The following is a 25,835-nucleotide window of genomic DNA, read 5'->3' on the forward strand; positions in this document are numbered from 1 at the left end:
AAATATTTAATTCAAACATCCAGCCAGACGGTCGGTTCGCACATCGAGGCTCCTGTAAAATGGTGGGTTTGTGCATGGTACTTGGATCGGGACTGAAACGATGTGTATTCGTGTCCACTAGGTGGACACGGCGTACAAGCTTGCGCGACAACCACAGGCGGAAACTTCATTTCAGGGCCCGTAGCAGCAAAGCGTTCCGAATGTTCATGAAGTCTGATTGTTAATCGGGCATAAACTAAAATCACTCAGAATCCAGTAGGCTTCTTACAGAGCGTCGATTTATACATGAATACATGTGATTATTGTCATTATCATTAGCACTGGTTTAACTTTAGCTTTGTTTGTCAGCAGTGGTGCCTTAAAGCAAAATATATATTACGGCATTTAGCTGAACGGTTAACTGTTCCGATCCAATATGCTACGCTAACTAGCCTGTTTCACTATCCTCCAAAAAAGTTAGTCAAACGAGCGACAAAATAATCGCCGTTTGTTTGAAAAAAATTTTGCGAACTGATGCGTGAAAGAAATAAAAATTGTATTTCATACATCGCCTTTTCAAAAACATTGTTTGAACGTTAGTTTTTTTTTTAAATACCCTTTCCAAGAGTCAAATGAAGAACATTTGCCAAATACATCGTGTGAACATTGTTGTGGAAAAAAATCCCCTGACATTCCACACGTTGTTTTTTTTTTTTTTTTTTTCTTGATCTCGTATATTGTACTATGCACCGATCCAGACAGGCCTTCACGACCGCCGGACGCGCTGCTCCAGGTGAACCGGGCGCTATTGGCTCCCGCCACATGCCCATCAGACGGTGTCTGGCCGGGACTCGGGAGCCTCCAGCCGCGACGCCGACCGATCTGCCACGGCACACCACTTTCCACCCTCCGAGACTCCCACCGGATCTCTGCAGAAGGGTAAAGAGGAGGCTGGGGGCGAATATCTGACAGACTGGGCGCGGCGGCGGTGGCGTGTGAGGAGATTTACGCCGCGCTGCTGCAGGACGCGTTTGCCCGTTGCATTTCCTCGTCTCCCGTGGACATATTGGATGTTTCGGACAATATTTCTGTTCGGTCCGATCTCATTTTCAAACCATTGCGATCGCCTCCCACGCCTGTGTTTTCATGTAGAAGACATTTTTTTTTATCTTTAGCATTCGAGGGGATCACGGCTGTGTAGGAATATGCGTTAGGCTCCTGCCGCTAATGACTTCGCCTTAATTACTTCGCCGAGGAACACTGGAGCCCGGCCAGCCAGGTAATGTAACCACAGCGGACAACAAAGAAGAGCTGGTGGGCCCGCGAACGGGCTCAGATGTCTCCGGGCCTGAAGATTTCAACTTAGCTCTCTGCTGCGGAGGATTTTAGTCAAGCCGCCAGGCTGCCGTCCTTTTTTTTTTTTTTTTTTTTTTGAATGAGAAGAAACCACCGTGTCGCTGAGCGAAACACAAGGTAAAAAGCAAGGTCGTCCGAGGGCCGTTGTTGCTTTTTTTTTTTTTTTTAGCAGCTGGCGCGTCGGACGGCGTGTAAAAACCGGCGTGTGTTTTCGCTCGCCGTCTCGGACGCGGCTGGGTAAAATGGAGTCGGCGCTGGTTTCTGCTCCGGGTGATTTAAGGGCCGCGAAGCCAACGGCGCTTAGACAGCCGCTAGGCTAAACGCTGCTGTTTTAACACCAAGCACCGCTCTCCACACACATTCTGTCGGACTGCGCGTCTTGGGTCTGAAATTACTTGAACGCGGGGGGAAAGTAGGTGGCTTTTTCTCGGCCAGCGGCTCGTTTTTGTGTAGATTAGCCCGGCTAGCAGGCGCGCTAACGTCAAATTAAATACACAATTAACCCGTTTTTCTTAGGTCATTGTTTGGTTGTAAAAGCTAAAAAAAAAAAAGGCAATAGTTGACTATTTCGCTTGTTTCGCGTGCGGCTTAGACCAAACATCCGCGTTGAATGATCTTTCTCGTTTCTAATGCGGAAACTGTAGCCCTCCTGTTCATTGTTCATCACTTCAGGTGTTCGGACGGAACCGTTCTGTGAACGTGGCTTGGACCGAGTTGATGCCCAGAGGAGGGCAACTTCGTGTGGTGCATTGCCGCAAAATGGCATTGCCCTGTAAAATACCGGTTGCGCTTTGCTTTTTCGTCGGAATTTAATAGCCAAGTGAAGGGCATAAGTAGGCTAGGTGATAAAATCCTGTTAAGGCGATAAGGTGGCTTTAAGGGGATTAGGGACATTTGCTGTGCTCATCCCCGCAGGATAATCTGCTGGATAAATGCTGTTTGTACCGCAACACTCATGTGTTACGGACATGCGCACAAGTGCCGGACGTGTTGCCCGCACCTGTAGAGGTCCTGGTCAGCCAAGCTGGCTGTACCTGGAAAGTCGTATGTTTAACCTTTGCACATGCTTTTCCGGCCTCGCTCCATCCTCACGGGAAACTTAAACCAACAATGGAGTCTTATCAACACACCCTGGAAAGTGGCCTAGTTTTAGAGGCTCTGGAATATCTAAGGTTGTTAACCACTTCTCATGGCTACTTCTTATCATATATTGTTATACAATTACTCTAATAAAAATACACTAATAGTACACTTTGTATAGGCTATGATTACGCGGCTTGGAACACCAATAGAATAATATTTCTAAAACACTAACTCGTCTTACTTTTGGTTCATCTCCTTTAGTTGTGAATATATTGCAATTCATCCATTTACGCTTATTCCATTCAGGGTAAGGGCCATTATTACAGCCTGTTCTTGTTTTCTATATCGTTGGAGCTTTCCCACATTCTGACATTTATTTACGATTATTTTCTTTGGCCAGGAGCCCCTTCATTGCTTCTGGCGCTATCTCTGTTTTTCTCCAGAGCTGTAGTAGAGATGAAAGCAGGTGAATGCTTCTCTCAGCATTACGTCTGTGGTGCAAGTTTGACATTTTCCATTTATGCCATTGGGCTTTACATTGAACTGGTCCTCAGGAAAAATAAATATTTAGACAGATACTCGGTGTGTAAGCGGTATGGAATGTTTCCATTAAAATGGGGAAAAGTAATCTGCTTCCTTAAGTGCTTGCGCTCTACTGCTTAAAGGGATTTCTGTGTACAGTGCCCTGGATGAGCGAGAGTCAAGTGTACAGGTTCATTGTCATTACGTGCTTTGTAACATGAGTTTCGTTTTTTTGTTGTCAGTGAGTCCTTTCTCATCCATAATATAGCTGTAAAGTAAGCCATCGTTAGCTGTCATCAACAGTATCTGTTGACGAAACCATTCAGAGATTTTATTAAACACTGAATGAAGAAACTGGCTAATTCACCGAGGCCATATATTGCTATGTATTGTTCTGTCCCTAATGGAAGTGCTATCTTCCATCTTTTTCACTGCAACATTGTTCAGGACTGGTTTGAGAGACGCAACCAGCACTCTTAAAAACAACACGCGTCACTTTCAGGGGTCTTGTCACGTCCATGCCACCATGTGTCAGAAAACGGTGTAGGGATGCAGTATTTGGCAGGCAGTTTGCATGTTGTGTCTGTTTTAGTATACACAGTGGACTGTGTAGTGTGGGCTGCAGTTTGTTCCATGAGGAACATTTGTGGAAAAATTCCAGATCTTCATGTGTGACTTGCTTAAATGCTAAGGTAAATTAGTACCCAACAAAAACAGACCTGGATGGTTGTGCTCTGTCCTTATTAGCGGAAATAAAGGAGTTTACTAGAAGAGCAAACACAATCGACTTCCATCATAGCCTAATAGAAGCCTTAAACTAAAGTCAACAAGGGGCATTCTTAACACCATGTCAGTCAAGGCTGTCACCCAGATGGATCTCAGTCTGCGATCTGTCTGAGCAGCTCAGTGAACAGAGATGGGCAATGTCTGCTGCCTGACAGGACAGGACTGCCCTAAGCTCAGCAATGGAGCATCTTACGGATGACTGCTGGCAAGCGATCAAAGGCAAGCGGGCTGCACTGCAGTCCCTCAGTATGACAGCCGTGCTTTGTATTGAAATATACGTGGGCCAGACCTGAGAGCATTTAGTGACAAAGAGCCTCTGACATGTCGATTAAGATGAAATATGGTGTAGTCCTGGAAAGTGTCTGCATATGTGGAGTCTGTGCTGATTTCCTTCTTAAAGGCTTTTAGTGACTGTGAACTGCATTATTTTCTAACAAATCTAAAAATCTGTGAGGTTTGGGGTAGTCTGTCATGTGATAATAACAATGACCAGCTTATCTTCTGTTTGAGTAGTGTAGTATGTCGGAAGTGCAGTAAAAAAAAAAAAAAGTTACTTTTTTATATATATATTTTTGTTCAGAGTACGATATACTGGGTGCAAAATGACATAATGATTATTATTTAATATTTAAACTGATAAACGGTCAAAATGTCACTTTTATTCTGACCTGGTCCTTTCAAATTTGTGCAGTGGGCTTCATTCTATGACCCATTTAAGGGAACATCTGTGTATTTGTGCTGCACAACTGTTTTGTCCACAAAGCCAAATCCCGCTTATCAGCAGCAGTCTGCTTGAATTGAGTGTGCCAGCCTATTATCCTTCATCAGACATTTAAGTCCTCTTCTTGCTCTACTTTAGTTTATCTTCCTGTTTTATGTAAAATACCATGCATGTCTGCATTCAGTCATGATTTTCTGATTGTTTACATCATAAAATCAGCTTCCTTTTTTGCAGAATCTCCCAATAGTTTGGGGGAAATGTTGCGTGAATTAGAATATGTGCTCGTAGACCTAGACAGACTATAGAAGTTGATGGACATGAGGTGGTAGTAGCCTAGTAGGTAAGACACTCGCCTGTGAACCAGAAGACCCGGGTTCAAATCCCACTTACTACCATTGTGTCCCTGAGCAAGACACTTAACCTTAAGTTGCTCCAGGGAGACTGTCCCTGTAAAATACTGATTGTAAGTCGCTCTGGATAAGGGCGTCTGATAAATACTGTAAATGTAAATGTAAATGTTCTGTCCTGGAGATGCACAACCCAGGGGCATTCAAACCAATTCCTTTAACTGTGCACTAGAGCACATGCTTTATAATCCTCTCTTTTATGAACTTATTTATTATCATATGTGTGTGGATGTGAGCAAAGTTTGTGGTTGAAATGCTTGTCTCATGAGTGTGTTGTCATGATTGAGTTTACAGGAACTAATGCTGTACAGTCATTGTATGATTTCCTGGAGGCATTGGTTTGGTGTGTTATTCTGGATTTGTCACTTTGTTTTTTGATGAATGTGTGGATGGGCAGCGATATAAAACCATGATTATGTTTATTAACTTTATTAACATAATCTCTGGTGTATTCGGTTTCGTGCATGTGTGTGCGTGCATCAGACATGAGGTGTTCCCCAGATGTCTGTAGTATATCTCTGCTCTGAGCTAATGTTTGTTTTGGTTTTTCACTTAGAGTTTGAATGAGGTAGGTGTGTGTGTGTGTGTGTGTGTGTGTGTGTGTGTGTGTGTGTGTATATATATATATATATATATATAATGTTGTATAATTTTATTATTGATCGATTAGCTTGCCAGAAAATGTAAAAAGAAAGAGCACCGAAACTATTTATGAATCAACCCGATAAATGGGGAAAACCAAAAGATGTGGACAAGCCTGTTTGCTTTAAATTGTTACAGGGAGCGGCTAGACAGGTTTATCAAATCATTTGAATGACCATCACTCCGAATGATATGCAAAGTGTCTAGAGAGGAGTAAAGTTGTTGCTCAAATATAGTATGGATATTTTAGTGTTTAAGTAAGTTAACTACAAGAATGACTGTGTCTTTGCTTCTCTCCACATTTTATAGTCATGTAATTGTACCATGCGCATATATTTGTCACTTCTGTGGCATGAATAGTGCTTTTTTTTGTTGTTTTTTGTTTTCCTCCAACATTGTTCATTTATTAGTTTATTTGTTCATTTATTAGTTTATTTGTTATCTATTCATCAATTGATTTAGATGATCTATGAGTACGTTTGTGCAGTTGAACTCTCTGGGCTGTGGTTTGGTGATGTGGGTGTGGGATGTCTGTGGTCAGACCTGTAGACCTTTTTGGTTTCAGCATACATTCAGTCCTGTTTGGATTGTCTCTGACCAATCCTAGGGCTTATGACATGAATCCATAGCAAATTCATTTGTTAGTCTGCTACATGTATAGACTGACATTAACAAAGGAGGTAGTAAAGAATGCAATGAAACAACATTACATTTTATTGACCTTGATTAAAAATATCCTGTGTCATTCCTTTGCTTTTTGACATATGGCTTAGTTATATTGTGGCAAACCCCCACTTACTACCATTGTGTTCCAGAGCTAGACATTTAACCGTGACTAAGTAGCTATGGATAAGAATGTCTTCAAAAATACGATTTTTTTGTTTTGCCATCTTCTTCGAATGTTTTGTTTCATACCAGCACAGACACTAGGGCTGCACGATTTGGGGAAAAAGACATATTGCGATTATTGAGATCAATATTGCGATATGCAATTGTGATATGATAAAGGACACTTGCTTGTATATCAATGAAAAGTCACATACTAATAGTGAAATGTTTAATTTCAAAGTGAAACATACAAACTACTTAACAACCTGAAATGCCCTGTGCTTTCAAAATACAATATTCTACTAAATTAAATAAATCACAAAAAATTTACTGCGGTGAATTTCTTTAGGAAACCTTCAAAGTTTGAGAATTTAACTAAACAGCTAAGAACAGTCTAAATAGTTAATGCCTACGTTTAGCCAAAACGTTGTTTGGAGGCTGACTTGAACACAGGAATGCATAGCTTCGCTAGCTCATCCTAGCTTAGCTAAGGTTAAGACTTATAAAACGGGATTTTTATAATGGCCAAATATATTCAAAACAATTGTCCAGTCTTACCTATGAAATGTAATCTCCCGGGATCTGGTTTGGAGCGTACAGCGGTTTGTACAACCCCAAGCAGCATAAGAGTGATTCATTTTTATGCACTTCTCTCCATAGACATGTATATGCTTCACGCCACAGCAGAGCCTCTCGCAATATGGCGGCAACGTTGACGTACGATGCAGCTCGTCATGCGGCGTCTATCCATAAGTCTCCGAATCGAAAGTCATGTGACCAAATACGTCACATCCGACTGAAGTGAGACTTCAGTCAGCGCGCAAACTTTAAGAGAATGGATCGGATATGTTGCCGATCCAATCCATGTACTAATCATTTAAATCGCAGCTTTTTGCGTTCATGTAATCGCACAGACTGACGTCGCGATTATGATTGCGATTAGATTAATCGTGCAGCACTAACAGACACTGCATGAACATTGCTTGGAATGGCAATGTTCAAGTATTAAATATTTTAAAGGAGAGAGAAAAACTGTTATGTACCTGTTCTTATGGAAAATTGTGAGTGAGCCCACAATGACAATCATTTTCCTGATGCCCCAAACAATCAGAAAAGGGAGTTATCAGAGAAAATGACTATACCCCAGTCTTCAGAAGTCCAATCCCTGTACTTTTAGCTGACTATCAGTCTGTCCTTGATGTTTTTCTTGGACAGAAGTAGCTTCGTTGCTACCCTTATTGACACCAGGCCATCCTCCTGGAGAGGTCTTCACTGTACATGCAGCTGCCTACTGCAATTCCTCAGCAAGCTCTGCGCTGCTCTGCACCCCGATCCTGCAGCTGAATCATCTTTAGGAGATGATCCTGGCACTTGCTGGACTTTCTCGGGCACGCTGACGCCTCCTTCACAACACCTGAACACAACCTCTCACCTTGAAGTGCTTGATGATGCAATAAATGGTTGATTTATGTGCAATATTTGTAGCAACAATATCCTTGACTGTGAAGCCATATGCAATGCAATGATTACTGCACATGTTTCCTTGCAGGTAACCGTGGTTGAACCATTTTTTCAAGCCCCACCCTCCTTTTAAAGCATCCAGTCTGTTATTTTAATCAGCATGACAGAATGATCAATAGGATCACTGAAATGATCTCAGCAGGTCCTTTTGTGGCAATGCTGAAATGCAGTGTAAAGATTTTTGGGGGGTTTAAGTTCATTTTCATGGCAAATAGGGCAATACATCTAATCCCTCATCATGGGGGCAGTGGTGGCCTGGCGGTTAAGGAATCCCGATCCGCCAAGGTGCCACTGAGGTGCCACTGAGCAAAGCACTGTCCCCACACACTGCTCATGGCTGCCCACTGCTCACTCAGGGTGATGGGATAAATGCAGAGGACAAATTTCACCGTGTGCTGTGCATCACATGTGACTTATGCAAATTGACATAATCTAAACGGACCGTACCACGACTGTACTACTAACACCAATTATTTTTGTTAGTCATGTGATGTGTATCCTGTCATCAGCAAGGTCAGTGATGGTCATGAATATGAAGACCTGTATTAAAATTGGAAGCCAAGCACCGGCAGTTACGCTAATTTAGAATCAGATTTGTTTAAAGTTCCCAAGAATTTGAATTTTTCTTTTTGTAATGAAAACAAAGCGAAAGATTGAGGTGGGGGGAAAAAAGGACAGATTGTCACAAATTGCATTCCCAGCAGTAGAATTTATATTCAGCACATCACTGTAATCCTGACAGTCTGTCTGAAATAGCATGTCTCTTTTGTGGAGCAAAGTGTTTTGGACCAATTGGGCATCACAAGGAACCTGTTAGATTTCCAATTATGAAAGTTAAGCATTGTTTTTATAAAAAAGATGGCTGTGGCAATATGCTGGTATCCTGCTTAAAGACCAAAGCCGCAGAATTTACCAAATTGGAATTAAATGTTGAATTTCTTAATAATTTTGTTTTGAAGTTTGGACATGAACCTGCCTGACATGACTTGCTGGTTTCTTATGGAGGTCCGTACTGTTGAAACTTTCATGGGGCCTGAACCCAGCAGCTGAGGCACTTCTGTCCCACACACGGGTCAGATTACCGCCCTCGGCTCATAATGAATTCATAGGAACAGTGTTCTTTTGTTCCCAGACTCCCATAATGCATTGAGATGCTCGCGGAGAGGAGTGGTGAGAACCAGTTAGGCAGGTTGTGCTCCAGCTGGAATGTCCTGACAACGATACCATCTCCCCACGCTTTTCTGTTCTTTTTTTAATCTGTAACTCAAAGCGCTCACTCATGCCTCTCAGTGCTGTGGCCCTGCAGAGGGGGGAAGAAACAGGACAAACTGTGGGATTTAATCTCTATTGATAGGTGTGTTGCTATGGTGACATGCAGAGGTGCATTCCTGTGTTACTGTATGTTAGTTGCGATGGGTGACACTCATTTCCTTGTGAAGGGTGTCTTTTGTTCATCTTTACTCTGTGAAATGCTTTCCCATAAATATTTGAGCCTTTCATGGTCCTTACCTTTAGATCCAAACAACTGTGTGCGCGTGTGTGTGTGTGTGTGTGTGTGTGTGTGTGTGCGCGCGCGCACGCACGTGTGCGTGTGTGGTATGCTTGGGGATTTGATACTGAATTATTCAGAGTGGCTGCCCCTGACTTCGCTGTGTCAGTGTTGTGCTCTCTGCACAAAACACGCAAGAGTACACAGCTGAGAGCACAAACCCCGGCATGGTCTTTGGTCTGGGTCTGTCTTTTTCTAATCCCGTCATGGTCTCATGGTCTCATTTCTGTTTCCGCTGCTGCCTCCCAACCCCCATCTCTTAGTTTGACCTAATTCTTTGTGAAGCTCCCTGCACATTTTCTTAAGCAGCACAACACTTCCACTGCCAGTCTTTCATGAGGACTCGGGGGCTTAATTGCATTTCATAATACCGAACAGACCACAAAATTCTCAAGCAGGGCACACAGCTACATGTTTCTGGGCAGTACACTTGTGGCAAAACTGTGGTTTTGCCACAAGCAGACGTGCTCTTCCTGTGGTCTTCAGATTTAGGGGTTGGGGGCAATAGGTCAGACTGTGTAGATTTTAAGGCAAATAAATTCTGTTTTATTCATGCTGTTAATATCTTTTTCTGTTACCAAAATGAGAAAAACATCTTTTTATTTGAAGGCCGTACACCTATTTGTGTATTTGAATAGTGCAGATTATTGCCCATGTATTAATGGCCAGAACTTCTTCCTTTTATGCTTTCTGTGCTTTGAACTAGTTTGTGTGCCAACCTGCTGCTCCACCGTCTTTAGTCGGAATTACTTCACGTCAGAGTTTAAATAAGAAACTTCACTTCCTGAATTGACTTCCTGCTCTACTGCAGTCTCTCTACTGTAGTAGCCGTAGCCAGTATAATGACACAGCTTGACGCTAGTGTGTGTGTCAGACGAGTTTCGGTTCTGTTGTGTTCAGGCAGCTGTTGCCATGGTGATATAAGTGACCTGGGAATTTGTGGTTTCGATGTGGGAAGAAGGTTTTTTTATATTATATTATATATCATATTATATTCTATTTAAACCTTCTGTGTGTGTGTGTGTGTGTGTGTGTGTGTGTGTGTGTGTGTGTGTGTGCGCGTGTGCGCGTGCGTGCATGCGTGCATTCATGTCTTGAAAGAGATTGACCATGTGACCATGAAATAGTCAGTGCTGAATCAGATGTCGCGACACTTTACACTTAGGGCTGATCCCTTTTTCCTTTCAAAAGGGCGAAGTTGCTACTTGCAAGTTGTAAGAACTTTTACAGCTTTCTCTCCACAGACCTGTAATTTGGTAAAGTCAAGCTGTATTTGAGTTGCTGAGTTTAAGTGGTTTAAGTTGATTGGTCCACCAAAATGGGTCCACTATAGTGTCTTTTTGACACTATAATGACACATAGATTGCAGTATACTGTTGGTTTTTAATAATTAAAACCCAAGAACATTAATAGCTGTTGGAATTGTGTGTATAAGTTTAATTTTATAAAAAAAATAATTGTAGAAATTTTTAGACATTTTAAGACAACTGATGAGAGGTATACTCACTACCAGTCAAGTTTGAACACGCATACCATGTGGCGTTAATGGAGACTAACATGGAGACTATTCTGGAAAATCCAATCCCAGAAACATATTTAGTATTTTTGTGGGAGGAGAAAGTGAATCGTGTTTGCTTTTTCCTTCCTTTTTACCTTCACCTCTTACGTTTTGTACAACATTGTCATCATTAGCCGCTTCAGGAGATGCTCGTTAACATGAGGGAATAAGAAAGTGAATTCAGAAGTGTCATTCAGAACTTGGAAAACCTTTCCCGTTGTCTTTACTTTAAGTGGTCGAGAGAAGCCAAGTGCAGGTATTCTGCCATAGCCATTGTTTGTTGGTCTTTGTTTTAGAAGTTTATTTTCAAAGAGGTTCCAAGACACAAACACATTCACATTCATCATTATTACGTTAGACAGAAGTATAAACTTATTTGGGCCCACCTTTCATATAATATATCACTTACATTTAAACAAGAAATAGTTTTTAGAAACAAAAACAAACATTTTTAACTAAATAAAAAATGAAAAAGTGGTGGTTGGGTCAATTTTTTTAAATCATTTAAATAGAAAAATGTCAGTAGGCTCAGATCATTAATCAAGTACAATTGATCGGTTTGGGTATTCAAATACACATTATAAGTATACAATTGGCTCTGCCTACATCATCTGACTCCTCCTCTCTGCAGTGCCTGATCATGACGACCAAGCGCAGTCTGCTGGTGCGGCTGGTGCCCTGTCGCTGTCTGCGTGGAGAGGACGAAACGGTTACTTCACTGGATTACTCCCATTGCAGCCTGGAACAGGTCCCCAAAGAGATCTTTGGCTTTGAGAAGTCACTGGAAGAGCTGTACCTCGATGCCAACCAGATTGAGGAGCTGCCCAAAGTAATTCCATAACACACTGATTCTTTGTTTCAATACACTGATCATAATTTTACATTATTTAGTAATGCACAAAAATAATGATCTAAAACCATTTTTCTCAGATGTGCTACAAGTGTGGTTTGAAGTCTTTTGGAGTCACTAATGAATGTTTACTTCACAACTTTTAACTTTCAATCAAATTCATGACTCGAGTCTGGCTACTGGTGCCTCACTCAGTTGTAGGATGTTATCTCATTTCTGCAGAAGGGCCTGTTGAACTTGCTGCCCTCTGGCAGCCAGAGTGTCCGTTCTCAGGTGCTGTGTGCCTCTTATAGGCAATGGAAACTAAGAGAGGAAACCAAGACCCGAGTTTTAAATAAAGGCAAGACAATCAGGGATTATTCCACCTGGAACATGTCCGGTATAAGTGCGCAAGTCTGATCACCTTGCTGTACAGCACCGAGGGCCTGAAACTGAAAGTTGTCAGTGTTTGTGAACATAATCAATCTTTGTAGCCACTATTCTTTTGTCACTGTCAAACATTTTTACACCAGCATGTATTTGTTGGATAATATTATTCAGGCACCATGGTTGGTCTGATTATTATCCTATTTGGGGAAATAACATAATCGAAATTGTAAAATATTTTGTCAGAAACACATCATTTTGTGTTTTCTTATTGTACAATGCGTCTGAAATGCAAGTCTGCCTTTTTAATCTCCAAACTCTTATTTGTCTCTCTACAGCAACTGTTTAACTGCCAGTCCCTCCACCGTCTAAGTCTGCCAGATAACGACCTGTCTGTGTTGCCTGCGGCAATCGCCAACCTCATCAATCTCAGGGAGCTTGATGTCAGCAAGAACAGTAAGCAAAATGCCCAAACTCAACAGCGCTTTCATATGTCATAGAATAAAGTTTTTTTTTTTTTAACTTAGTTTATCTTCTCTCTTCACTGGAACATTGTCCGGACCAACTAGTAAGCACAATATCGGTTGAGGAGATCATTCTGTTTAAATGTTTGACAATTGGGGGACTGGGGAATAATTGAATGATATTGTTATGCTTCTGTCGGCACCTTTTTGGAAAGGGTTATGTCTTCATTTACTGTGCAGAGTACATGGCCACTGATTTTAACCCATCAAAATAGTCAGTCTCGGGCTAGATGTATGCGCTCAATTTACCACTCCTGGTCCACTCCTGGGTGCTTCTGCATGGGGCAGTTTTACCGCAGTACTTTCTGAGATCATGTTTTTTGAAACATGTTTTTTTTTCTTGTGAGGGGGTTTTTGTAATTGTGGCCCAAATGTATTCTTTTATTTCAAAAGAGTAAAAAGGCATTTAAGGACAGACATGTGTATAACCACAGGGTTGTAGGCAGGTTGTAGTATTGTTGCTGGGGCCAAAATATTTTGGATAATTATAATTATTTTGTATAAGCTGTGACCTACAGAAGTCCTTCACTCAGTTTTAAATGTTAGCAGTACATTCAGACTGTTCAAACTGATAAATGATTTAACATAAACCAGGCTAATCTGCAAGACTAAACAAGACACATGCACACTGTTTTTACGTCTGTGTGAGTGTGCAAGAAATGGTTTATTGTAACAGCAAGCTGCAGGCTTGAGGTTAGGAAAGAAGGAAGTGAGCAGCACGCAGGCTTATTAAGCCTTCGTGATTAAACACTTTGCTCTGAGCGGAAGAAGAAAGAAAAGACCTAGAGACCCTGTTCCTGCAGGCCTCCTGCCCTGCGCTTTTTCCCCTCAGCTTTGTCCTCCTGGCATGTGCAGCATTAGTTTAACCATTATTAGGTCTGAGTTTACCTGCTTTGTGTGATCTTTCCTTTATTATTCTATTTGCTTTCTTTAAAGGCATCCAAGAATTTCCTGAAAATATCAAAAACTGCAAAGTTTTGACAATTGTTGAAGCAAGCGTCAATCCCATCTCCAAGTATGTCCAGAGTACATATGTTTGTGTGTGTGTGTGTGTGTGTGTGTGTGTGTGTTTATGCATGCTTATGGGTCTGCAGTGTAAGGCTTTGTCGTATTTGTTGCATTTATACATTGACCGAAACTCAACTCTGATGTTTTAGGCTCCCAGAGGGTTTTACTCAGCTACTCAGCCTCACCCAGCTTTACCTGAATGATGCATTTCTGGAGTTCCTGCCTGCCAGTTTTGGCAGGTATGCCTTTTTTTTTTTAAATATATAATTAAAAACCATGATAATATTTCATACAGATGCTTTTATGTTCTGTTATAAATGCAACTAATTTGTACCCAGAGCTAAAGGCTTTATTAACCCACTGTGATAGGGGGCATATTTAATAATGAGATTATGTTTCAAAAAGAAACACCATTACAATTTCACAAACAGCAGAAAAAAATGAGCATTTTGAACATTTTTCTGTCCATGTCCTCTTTCCAGATTAACGAAACTGCAGATTCTGGAGCTGAGGGAAAACCAGTTAAAGATGTTGCCAAAGTAAGCCTATTTGCATGTTCTGCAACGCACTTGACACCAGTGCGATTACATTCCGCTATCTCATTACGTGCTGTGACTTGCTTTCTTTTCACCTGGCACCCTTTAGCCCACTGCAGCGCTTATCAAGAAGCTGAAAGTGGTTCAGGTGTTTGTGCTGTTGACACACCTCAGGGCTTTTCATCTCAGGTGTGGACTTGGCCTATTTATGAGTAAACTGAAGCCTTTTTTACGTTGATTAAAGATCAGGCTGGCTGGGCAGTGCATGGAGCAGTGAAAACAGATTAGACAACATGCAAGACTATTGCTTGAAGGGGACTTTGAGGTGTCCTGTCATGTTAGCTGGTCGGCAGTGTTTCAGAATCCATGAATTTCACTGATCAGAGGATATGTCAATATCCTCATGAGCCTGACTTTGGAAATGCATGGAGTGTCATTTGTCCCATGTCACCCTGTCTTGCAGAAGCATGCACAAACTCACTCAGCTGGAGCGATTGGATCTGGGCAGTAATGAGTTCACTGAAGTGGTGAGTTTTTAAATATGTCAGAATAAGCAATACTTCTTGCACATACTCCTTGGGCAGTGAAGTAAACTCCTGACTCAGATGAACCCAGGAACACTAGCAGATACATGAGGACTGTCCAAGGTCTTAGACACCAATTAGTTTATTATCTCTCATTGTATAGATATTTTATAATATTAATAAACAGCTATATATCTGCATCTTCCTCTTTCTAGCCTGAAGTATTGGAGCAACTAACAGGAATTCGAGAGCTGTGGATGGATGGGAACAGACTGTCCATTTTGCCAGGGGTAGGGATTGCTGCTAATGATTATTATTTTTTTTACTAGTGTTGAAGTGTTTACTAGTGTTAGAAGTAAAAGATTAAATCAAAATAAGGAAGAATCTCATGGGAATTTAATGCTTTTCAGCCAAGTTTTTCTCCAATCAGATGTGAATGTTTAGGTTGAAACAAGCATTTCTATGAATAGTTGACAGCTATTACAAAGGCAATTTCTTCTTTTATTGCTTGTGGATCAGAATTATGGGGAGAGCTAAGACTAACAGTCCTGTGGTTATTGACAGATGGTCGGGACCCTGAAGCAACTCTGCTACCTGGACGTATCCAAGAACAACATTGAAACAGTGGATGAGCAGATATGTGGTTGTGAGAACCTGCAGGACCTTTTGCTTTCCAACAATGCACTGACTCAGCTGCCGGAGTCTATAGGTAAATGATGTTGAATAATATATATGTATATATAGGTAGGTAGAGAGAGAGAGAGTAGTAGTAGTAGTTAAAGGAACAGTCCTCCTTTAGCAACTCTGGATTAAGTGTCTTGCTCAGGGACACAGTGGTAGAAAGTGCGAGTCTGAAGTGTTTTTGTTCACGTTTCCCACTAAGCTACTACCAGCCTTCAATAGAGGTTCAGTCTCTGTAGAAACATAATATAAAGTGTTCTCATTAGAAGGTCATCTCCGCTTACCTCTATGAGGCATTAAGATATTGGCATCAGTTCTTCTGTGTTGTGAATGATGTGTGCTTGTTCATTTTCCGTAGGCTCCCTGCGTAAGATGACTGCTCTGAAAGTGGATGACAACCAGCTCTTGCACCTTCCGGACTCTGTTGGAGGGTGAGTAAACTCGAGGCATCAGCATACAGAATTCCAATCAAAATATTGGGATTTTTTTTATGTTGCGGTTGTAGGCTGTGTGAATAAGACTGTTTTCTCTGCTATAGCCTTTCATTGTTGGATGAACTTGACTGCAGTTTTAATGAGATAGAGTCTCTACCAGCCTCCATTGGTCAGTGTGTCAATCTACGAACCTTTGCTGCTGATCACAATTTCCTCACACAGCTGCCTCCAGAGGTGAGTTCACCTGAATACAGATGTCAATGATGGGCAATTTGTGTTTGTGTTCTGTTTTATGTGTGCTTGTGTGTTTATGGCATGTCTGTCTGTTAGATGGGCAGCTGGAATAATGCCACAGTTCTGTTCCTGCACTCCAACAAGCTGGAATTCCTGCCAGAAGAGATGGGAGACATGGCCAGACTTAGAGTCCTCAACCTAAGTGACAATAAGTGAGTCTGCAGGTGTGGGGTCAGGGGTGAAGTGTTAGGAGGTGTAATTTTTAACTTGCTGGCTTTTGTTAAAACAGTCCTGGGGGTGTTTTCCTCCATTTTATGAGTCCCTTGATGATTTAGGTACTAAAGGTGACACTAGATGACTGTGTGATTTGTCTGTGTTAAATTCTGGTGACTGAACTATTGTTATTAACAACATTTGATGATTTAACTTTGTCTGATTTCAACAGACTAAAGAATCTTCCCTTCAGCTTTACAAAATTGACTCAAATGACTGCAATGTGGCTTTCTGAAAACCAGGTAAGTGCAAGACTTTCTCAGTGTGAGGAAATTATGGCTTTCTGATCAAGTAGAAAATTCATGTACTGCCTTTTTAACAATCTGTATTATAGTGTCTAGGGATGTACTGATTATAATCAACTAATGATTTGATTAGCAATTCTTGCAATACGATGAGCCGCTGACATACAATATCTATTTCTTTATTTCTGGCAATGATTCTCTCAAACCCAGTCATGATAAGATAAAAAATAGAAAATGAAAATGCTGCATGTTCTTAATGTTCTTCTTCATGGTGTTGGAAGATTTTGAGAGGTAAGCTCTGATATCCGATCTGCTTCCCACAGTCCAAACCACTCATCCCTCTACAAAAGGACGAGGATCCAGAAACACACAAAACAGTGCTTACAAACTACATGTTTCCTCAACAGCCAAGGAACGAAGACAGTAAGTGTTAATACACACACACACACACACACACACACACAGTTGTACAGTTGAATTTGACTTTTACTGAGAGTTTGTAATATTTTAACATTTGTAAAAAAAAAACAAAAAACTTTTGCATCTTGATCACGTTAGAGTGTAAAGCTATGGAGACATGCAGACTAAGTATCAATTATTTGTTTATTTAAAAAATCTACTTCATTAGATGTGCATAACTCGGACAGTGAAAGTTTCAACCCTGCTTTGTGGGAAGAGCAGCGCAAGCAGCGGGCACAGGTTGCATTTGAGTGTGACGAGGACAAAGATGAGCGAGAGGCTCCTTCACGGGTCTGTCCATCACAGCCCTTTTAAGCTTTTGTCCTCTTGTGAACTCTTGAGCTGTAGTTAATATTATAAATGTGCATTCAGGAGGGCCACCTGAGGCGGTACCCTACACCATATCCAGAAGAGCTGAAGAACATGGTGAAAACAGCACAGTCAGTGGCCCATCGGCTGAAAGAGGATGAAACTGCAACTGATGGCGTAAAGGAGAGAAACTGTGTGGGGGTGCAGGACGTTGGTGTGAAGGTGGGCTGGACTGTCCCTTACCTGCCATTGGAAGCCTTTTCATAGTACAGTGAGTTTAAAAATGCTTTATGTGTGACTTTATCAGGTAGTTGAGAAGGTCTTTGCCGATGGCCCTGCTCTGGATATCATGCAGAAAGTGCCTGATGTCCAGACCACTCATCAAATTGCAGAGACTATAGAGAGAGTCCCACTCAAGTTATCTGAAGACCCCAGAGCCATGGTCAACCACGATGACACACTGGAGGTATGGAGAACATTGCACTCAAAATGTATAACTGGTCATGAACATAAATAAAGTGTGCAATAATAAATTCAACCTTAACAATATAACCCCAGTCCCATGATAGCATACAGAACTTTTGAACCGGAATGTAGAACGAATAAGCAATACAATTTGTGTGTGGTTTTTTAAATGAGTGGATTTCTGTATTCTTTGATATGCACACCTGAACCTAAATAAGTGAATCTGTAGCATTTTGCCATGGTGTACAGACCAAAGAGGTTAAACCACTGCTTTGCTTAAGCAAATTATTTGTCTGGATTACCATGTCTGCTGTGTTCAGCTGGTTAGGACTGTTCACATGTATCAAATGTACAGACAGTAGCAGATATCTCTGTTATCACAGGACCCTGAGGACCTGTCATCTGAGGAAGAGGAGATGAAGGTTGCACAAATGAGACCTCCTCTCATAGAGATCTCAATAAACCAGCCCAAAGTGCTGTCCCTGAACAAGGACAAAAAAGGTACAGACAGAAGCATTATCTCTGTAGTTTTCTAAACTCTGGTTTGTGGTCTGGTGTCTGTCTGGTGTGTGTGTTTTATTTAATTTTTTTCCCCCAGATGACAGCAGAGACTCAGACTCACTGCTTGATGAAACCGTGGCCAACAGCAACCAGAACAACAGTAACTGCTCATCTCCATCACACATGTCTGACTCTGTGTCCCTTACAACAGACAGTAGCCAGGACAATTCTCTTTGTACCCCAGAGAGAGAGACCAAAATGCCCCTTGTCTCCCAAAACAGGTAACCTTTCATCTTTGCGTGATGAGTTACTTGCAGTATTTGTAAACATTGTTTAAAATAGCTGATTTCTTATGATTAATTGATTTTGGTTTTATCATCATTGTTTATACTGCATCTAAGGATTATTTCACCCACAGGTCAGAAGACAAGAATTTGAATCAACTAAAGGGTGTGTCTCTGCTTCCAAACTGCAATGGGTCTGACATTTCTCTTCAAAAGCTGCTGACATGCCAGCAGCCTGAGAAGATGCGGGAATTGGACCTCTCCATGGAGGAGAAGTTAGCTCTCATTGGCCACAGCCTGAACAGGTCAGATCCTTACAACAAGTGGGATCAGATGAACATGAATTTGGCCAAACTATCCACTGATAACAGTTTGCAGTTTGAAGACCTTGAACAAACCAACAAGGGCTCTGTTGTACTGCGGAATGACAATGCTTTTTCCTCTTTGGAAAATCTGGAAAATGGTAACCAGCTAGCCCAGACTCCATCCAGTGACTACCTCAGTGAGCATGCTGATGAACCTTCTGTGTTCCTGCTGAAGCATGATGGGAATGGTGACATTGCTCTGTCCCACAGCACAGAGGACCTTTCACCAGAAAAGAGATGCCCTCCACCTCCAGTAACAAAATCTCACAGCATCACCAACATGGAGACAGGCAAGATGAAGCTGTACCCAATAGAAAGTGACAGCGGCTCTCATGAGCATGTACCTACAGGAAGATTGCCCATGTCCAGTGGCCATGCCCAGAGCATAGTTCGCTCCAAATCTGCTTCCCTGCTGAATGACCAGCCACTGCAGCTTCACCCAGGCTCCTCTACATCCTCCTCAGACCTGTTGTCCAGCACCAGGCCTCCCATGGCCACAATACGGCCACCCCCACCACAGTACAATGTCCAGTACAGCAGCAGTGCCCTGCCCAAAGATAACCTATGGGCACAGAGAATGCCCATGCCCCTTGACCAGGGTTATGTCCCCTCACAGCACTCACTGGCCAACATCAACTACTCAAACCGCAACAACGCCCCACCCTATCCAATGCAGCCTTCACAGTGGGCACCACCTGGCACCCCTGAGACCTGGACGAAGGAAAGAATGCTTCCCCCTGGGGTCCAGAGGGGCACACTGCACCGGCAGAGTAGCAGCTCTTCTACGGTCTCAATGGGAACACATGACTCCCGATGTGTGCGAATGCCTGAAGGCGATTACCTAACCTATCGTGAAGTTCACACCATGGGTAGAGGACCACCAGTCTCCCAAGCAGGACAGAGGCCACTGTCAGCACGCACTTATAGCATTGACGGCCCCAATGTTGCACGCCCACAAAGTGCCAGGCCTTTACCTCATGAGTTGCCTGAGAGGACCATGTCTGTCAGCGACTTCAGCTACCAGCAGGGCAGCCCAGGGAAACGGGCAAATGTACGAGTAAAGTCTGAACACTCATTGCTGGATGGGCCACCAAGTGGGGGCAGGGTTCCCGCTGACTGGCGAGAGCATGTCATGCGGCATATCGAAGCCAAAAAGATGGAGAAGGTAAAGTTTGTTGTCTGAAATCAGTCTTTTCCACTGCTCTCTCTGCTCCACCACTAATATAAATAACATTTAAAAGTAACATGCATCCTGCATGAAATCTTCCCCTGGTTGTGCGTTGCTGTGCACGTGTGGTCACAAGCTGACACTTACCTTCTGTGCGTGTTTGTGTGTTGGTGGGTGTTGATGCACAATGTTTTAAACTTTTCTCTGGCTGATGCATGTCTGTTAATGTTTTCTGTTAACAAGTGTTTAATGTGTCCCTTCCCAAAACCCCACCTCAGAGCACCCTGTCTCGGTCTTTAAATTCCACTCACGTTCTCTACGGCAGCCAGGCCTCCTTGGCCTTAAGCTCTATCGCAGGATGGCCTCACATGGCCCTCAGCTCCACCGTGAGTACAGCACAGCTATTCCGGCAGCACTGAGCACAGAGTTTCCACCCTATACACAGTATTTTTTATGTCATGTTATTGCACATTATTTTTTTTGTAGATTAATTTTGAATTGCATGTACAGTTTTTTGGGGGAAAACTTGGAGGAATCTCAGTTGCTTTATAACAAACTTCTGTCTCTGTGTGTGTGTGTGTGTGTGTGTGTGTGTGTGTGTGGCCAGAATAATCATCCTTTGTTGGCTCTTGTGAAATCTACAGTCTAGTCCAATGAAATGTGTCTGCAGTGCTAACATAATTTCTTCTCTTCAGCACTGACAAACTGATTCCTGATCATTACTGTGTTTGCATGTTCTTAACAAGTGCAATTTTTCTAGAATAGCATGTTTACTTTGAAGCATGGACTCATCATGCGCATCCCCCCCCCATTCTGCATGAAATGGTCTTCAGTTTTGATTAATCATGTCAAGTTTCTCAAGTTCTTTTGATGCTATCGAATTTGCTTATTTACATCAAAGCTTACAAGACAAAATATGTGAATTTCAATACAGTGATTTTTATAGTTTCTTGCTGTAATTCAAATAATACATTTTGATCATACTTGGTTACAGTTGTTTCTTGTGATTTGCTCACTCAAGGTTCACCTCATTGACTTATTAGGGAGCAAACCGAACTCGCTGTCATATGTCATACTAGCACTAGCATTCTGAACACCCATCTTTCTTTTTGCAGGATGATGTCTTTAGTCCACATGGGCAGCCAGGCTACTCCACTGACCCTCAGAGAAAAGTAAGTTGTATTGTTTGTAAACGTGGAAACTAAGTTGGCCATAGTGGCTGCTCAGTGGGCATGATGGGCTCCAGCAGCTGTGATCCTGGTTATTGATAGTGAGTGAGTGAGATCATTTGGCAGACACTCTTATCCAGAGTGACTTACATAAGTGCTTTTAAAATGTCAATTTAAATTCTTAATTTAGCTCTCTTGGACCTGATCTGTAAATACCATTGTCTTATTAACTCGGAAATATGTGTAAGAAGCCTATCTAAATAGTTCCTAAAAAGGAAAGTTTTTAAGTTTGAAGAACTGTAGTGACTCAGCTGTTTGAAAATCTAGTAGAATTTAATTCATCACATAGGAGCCAAGACAGGGTGGTAGTAGCCTAGTGGGTAACACACTTGCCTATGAACCAGAAGACCCGGGTTCGAATCCCACTTACTACCATTGTGTCCCTGAGCAAGACACTTAACCCTAAGTTGCTCCAGGGAGACTGTCCCTGCAACTACTGATTGTAAGTCACTTTAACCCAGGGCAGTTTAACCCAGGATAAGAGGTCAAACAAGCAAGCAGAGATCTTGTTGGATGTGAAAATCTGTTGGCACAAAAGAGCAGAATATTTAGGGTCATCTACATAACAGTGGTAGGATAATCCATGTGAGGATATGACCTCACCAAGAGATTTGATGTAAAGGGAGCACAGGAGAGAACCAAGTACTGACCACTGAGAGACACCAGTACAGAACTTGCAAGAAGCAGATATGGTCCCTTTCCATATCACTTGTTTAAGTTTGCTGCTATTAAGAATATCTTTTGTATGTGGATGTTTAGGTGCCTTTGATGAATGGTCGACCTCAAATGTCCTGTGCTCCACCAATGGGTCGCCACCCTTCCCGAGAACAACTGATTGACTACCTGATGCTCAAGGTTTCCCAGCAGCCTCAGCAGTCTCCACGTGCTGCTCAGGAGTTTGTGCAGCATGAGGTAATGAATCTGTTTAACTGTTTGTTTGGGTGCTGTGTTGAAGTGGCAATTCACGTTTTTCTCACCTGGATTCGTTCAGATCCATGTGAAAATGGAGAAGAATCCTGAGCTGGGATTCAGCATATCAGGAGGAGTTGGGGGCAGGGGAAACCCATTCCATCCAGATGATAATGTAAGTGTTTACATGTTCTTAAACATTTAACCAGAATGTCATTTAACAGAATAAAAATCTTTTTCATCCCGGTGTATCTTATGGTGAGAAATTTGATATTGTTTTGTGCAACCACTGGTTATACTCAATTGTCATTTCCTCTTTAAGTGAATATTGACGACATTTAGTTCATTATTTCTGGTCAAATATGAATCTCACTAAACATATTGTATTTTATTTATTAATAGGGTATTTTTGTAACAAGGGTACAGCCAGAGGGGCCTGCATCTAAAGTTCTACAGCCAGGAGACAAAATTATCAAGGTGGTCAAAGTCAGAATGCACATGCATAGTGCTTGCTTTTCCTGTGTCACTGTGATACAATACATGGCTTTCATTTAGTTAATCATGTATATAATGTTTGCACACATCCATATATAAATGTTAAAATAATCCCAAAACTTTTGTTGTTGTTTTTTTTACAGGCCAATGGATACAGTTTCCTTAATATTGACCACAGTAATGCTGTGTCCCTGCTCAAGACCCTCCCAAACACTGTGGATTTAGTAGTTATCAGAGAGTTGTCTGCATAGCCAAAACTGGACCAGAGAGAAAAGATCTTCCTATTTTTGTACACAGAGCCAGTAGTACAAGTCCATCTTTAGCCTAATGGGGCTCAACCACTTCATCTGGTGGACTGCCACTGGGGTGGGGTTCTGGGAGAGGTTTTCGGTGTAAACATGATTATTATTATTATTATTATTATTTTATTTTTTACGACGAAAGTCACTGTGGGATAGCTTGTAGTTCAACAGAGGGACTGCAACTATTTTTATAATCTTACTCACCTGCATCAGAGTAAGATATGTAGAAGATTAACTGTAGCTGACCAGTAGGAGGCAGGGCTCCCTCTCTACTGACATCTGACAGCTTTCTTTTTTTTTTTTTTTTTTTATTTAAGGACTGGGTTTTTAATGGATGTCACTGATGGACTGTGTGAATGAGAAGGACAATGATATGTGATCTCTGTGCAGATGAATGTAGAACTGGTTGGCCCCCTACCTGACATTCCACTGTCTGACAACAAATATGCCCTCTCTTCTGTGGGGAGAAAATTCTTCTATGGAAAAAAACAATTTCTTCACTTCCAGAGCAGCGTACCACTCCCCAGTGGATCAGTCATCACCTCAGCATTTGGCCATCCACTTCATCTATAATTTTTATTTAAAACTACCTGCTTCACTCAGCAGCAGAAAATAACCCCACCTGTCTGGATGTGTTGAATGCCCATATTCAGACCGCCTGTGGCATGTTTCAGTTTGAAAGGAGAAGAAATGTCTTGGCAACTGGATCTTTGTCTAAAGAATGGTGGCATGAGGAAAGTGGTGTGAGCTGGGTAACCAAAGTATGTGACATGACTGTGTGTATGTGTCTGGACCCAGATTCTGGCAGATGGGGCCCTCTCTTGACCAAAGGGCTTTAACTTGAAGGCAGTCTTCAGCCATCTGGAATTTCAGTGCTCCTGGTTCTGCTGAGGTGAGGAGAAACACAAATTGCCTTTCTGTGAAATAACAGGAGGACCTGTGCTATGAGTTCACTTTTCCTACCAATTGAGAAACTGTCCATGTGCTGTGAGACCTCCAGAGCGATGGACTGAAGTGCCATACACCCAGAAACTACTTAGACACGAGGAGATGTCTGCCCATTGAACCGCCAGCAATATTCACTCACCTACAGAATAAAAAGACTTGTGTGGGGAAAGTCGTGCAGTAGTTGAAATAGCAATAGTAAGAAGTATTTTCTTTAAGGAAAGAAAAGAAAATCTCGGATTTTACAAACAAAAAGTGGACACTTTTAGTATACTTGTGATACAGCATTTTATATTCTAAACTTTTTTTTTTCTAATGAGAATCAAACTTTTCACTGCATAATACTGAATACTTGTCCTCCACTGAACCACTGATTTGCTTCAAAGTTGTAACTAAAATATGTCTGGTGTTGATAAAAAAAAAAATTGACAAAAAGCTGATGCAATGTAATGTTTAAATTTGTAGGGCTGTCCTGTTTAATACGTACTGACCCTTGTTTTTGGCTGTGGTAACATAACATTTGTTGTGGCAGTGGATGATTGCATGAGGCCAATAATTGGACCTGTATTTGTATATTTTCTTATTTCTAATACGATGGCTAGAAAGAACAAATTCACAATATGCATTTATTTTGTATGCAAACGGCACTAGTTTTGTTGCTTTTATTAAAAATATGAATATGAATCACTGCATCACCCGGCTGCTTGCACGTTGTTGTACTCTGAACCGAAGTGACTGCACTAGCTGCAGTTTAAAGGGCAACAATAGTAATAGCATGTTGGCTCTGTCCCATTCTATCTTTTTTTTATTTTTTTTTTTATTTGTGGAATTAATTTTTAAAAAGATTAAATGGCAGCACTCTGGTTTTACAATGAGTCTTTTATGTAGTCTGCTTGATTTGGTTTTTGTGTTTTTTTTTTTTTTTTTTTAAACAAGCCTATTGTAATTACTTCAAAGCTATGGAATTCGTTCACTGAGGCCATTGAAACTAGCAATAGATTGTGCAACAGCCCTTTCCCATGAAGAGCAAAGGATTCATATGTTTGTTCGTAAGCAGGTTCAATATGAAATGATTGTTCAACATCTATTCAGCATTCCAGAGTTTGTATATAGTTATGAGTTGGACTTTTTAAAAATAAACAAATGGTCTTTTAAAAGCGTAGTGCAAATGATATATATATTTTTAAATAAATGTGACACTGCCTTGTAATTTCATCATGTTCATTCATTGTACCACAACGAAATCATCTGCATTGATCAATGGTAATTAGAATAATGGAGTCCTTGTGTCATTTTTCTGTGCATTGTATTTATTTTGGGATAATGGGATTGAGATTAGGAGAGGAGAAGGGCAAAACTGACGTGACGTCACTTGGCCTATTTGTCTCCCCTAAAAGTGGTTTGGGATTATCATTAAATGAAGTGTTTATATACGCATTAAGTACAAGGTATCAGTGAGTCACCAATCCTTGTACATATAAAGGCAGCCGTTAATCTTGTTTTACGGTTTGTAGAAAATGTATTTTGATACTTTTGTTCCGTAATCCATAAAATAATGTTTTGTTTTTTTTTCAAGTATGATTTAATTGGGCCTGGAAAAGTGGAAACCGACTAACGCTACCCCCGACTGTTATTTATAGGTAGCTTTTAGGTCATTTTAGGCCTTTTGGATATTCCTGTTTTACGATTTTTCGCAGATCACGCAATCATTGTGTCTTTCATCACCGGAAGCTCTGATGTCATGTGAGGTTCGGCTCGAACCCCCATTTCCTGCATC

General features: G+C 41.5%; 1 protein-coding gene across 2 annotated transcripts; it reads left to right on the forward strand.

Moving 5' to 3' along the window:
* Nucleotides 1-24,750, forward strand: erbin (erbb2 interacting protein). Of its 2 annotated transcripts, XM_028978829.1 has the most exons (27): nucleotides 1-62; nucleotides 738-1,452; nucleotides 11,584-11,781; nucleotides 12,507-12,624; nucleotides 13,629-13,707; nucleotides 13,850-13,939; nucleotides 14,183-14,239; nucleotides 14,700-14,763; nucleotides 14,976-15,050; nucleotides 15,325-15,469; nucleotides 15,800-15,872; nucleotides 15,980-16,109; nucleotides 16,206-16,321; nucleotides 16,555-16,624; nucleotides 16,951-17,050; nucleotides 17,256-17,377; nucleotides 17,459-17,617; nucleotides 17,703-17,861; nucleotides 18,244-18,361; nucleotides 18,459-18,642; nucleotides 18,780-20,175; nucleotides 20,457-20,564; nucleotides 21,294-21,350; nucleotides 22,167-22,319; nucleotides 22,399-22,491; nucleotides 22,719-22,793; nucleotides 22,955-24,750. In XM_028978829.1, exons 3-27 carry the CDS (start codon nucleotides 11,593-11,595, stop codon nucleotides 23,060-23,062), a joined length of 4,038 nt encoding a protein of 1,345 aa, XP_028834662.1. In that variant the 5' UTR covers nucleotides 1-62; nucleotides 738-1,452; nucleotides 11,584-11,592; the 3' UTR covers nucleotides 23,063-24,750. The 2 variants fall into 2 exon arrangements, with proteins under 2 accessions (XP_028834662.1, XP_028834663.1); XM_028978830.1 differs by lacking the exon at nucleotides 20,457-20,564 and having other exon boundaries at nucleotides 3-62.
* Nucleotides 24,751-25,835: the final 1,085 nt, after the last annotated feature.

Source organism: Denticeps clupeoides, chromosome 5 (assembly GCF_900700375.1).
Source record: "Denticeps clupeoides chromosome 5, fDenClu1.1, whole genome shotgun sequence".
NCBI classification, from domain to species: Eukaryota; Metazoa; Chordata; class Actinopteri; order Clupeiformes; family Denticipitidae; genus Denticeps; species Denticeps clupeoides.

Excerpts from the sequence above, each read along its gene's own strand:
- erbin (XM_028978829.1), top strand. The coding sequence starts at position 11,593 with ATGACGACCAAGCGCAGTCTGCTGGTGCGGCTGGTGCCCTGTCGCTGT. Across the intron at positions 15,051-15,324 it reads GACTGTCCATTTTGCCAGGG|ATGGTCGGGACCCTGAAGCA; the intron begins GTAGGGATTGCT and ends GGTTATTGACAG. Across the intron at positions 16,322-16,554 it reads CTCAACCTAAGTGACAATAA|ACTAAAGAATCTTCCCTTCA; the intron begins GTGAGTCTGCAG and ends TGATTTCAACAG.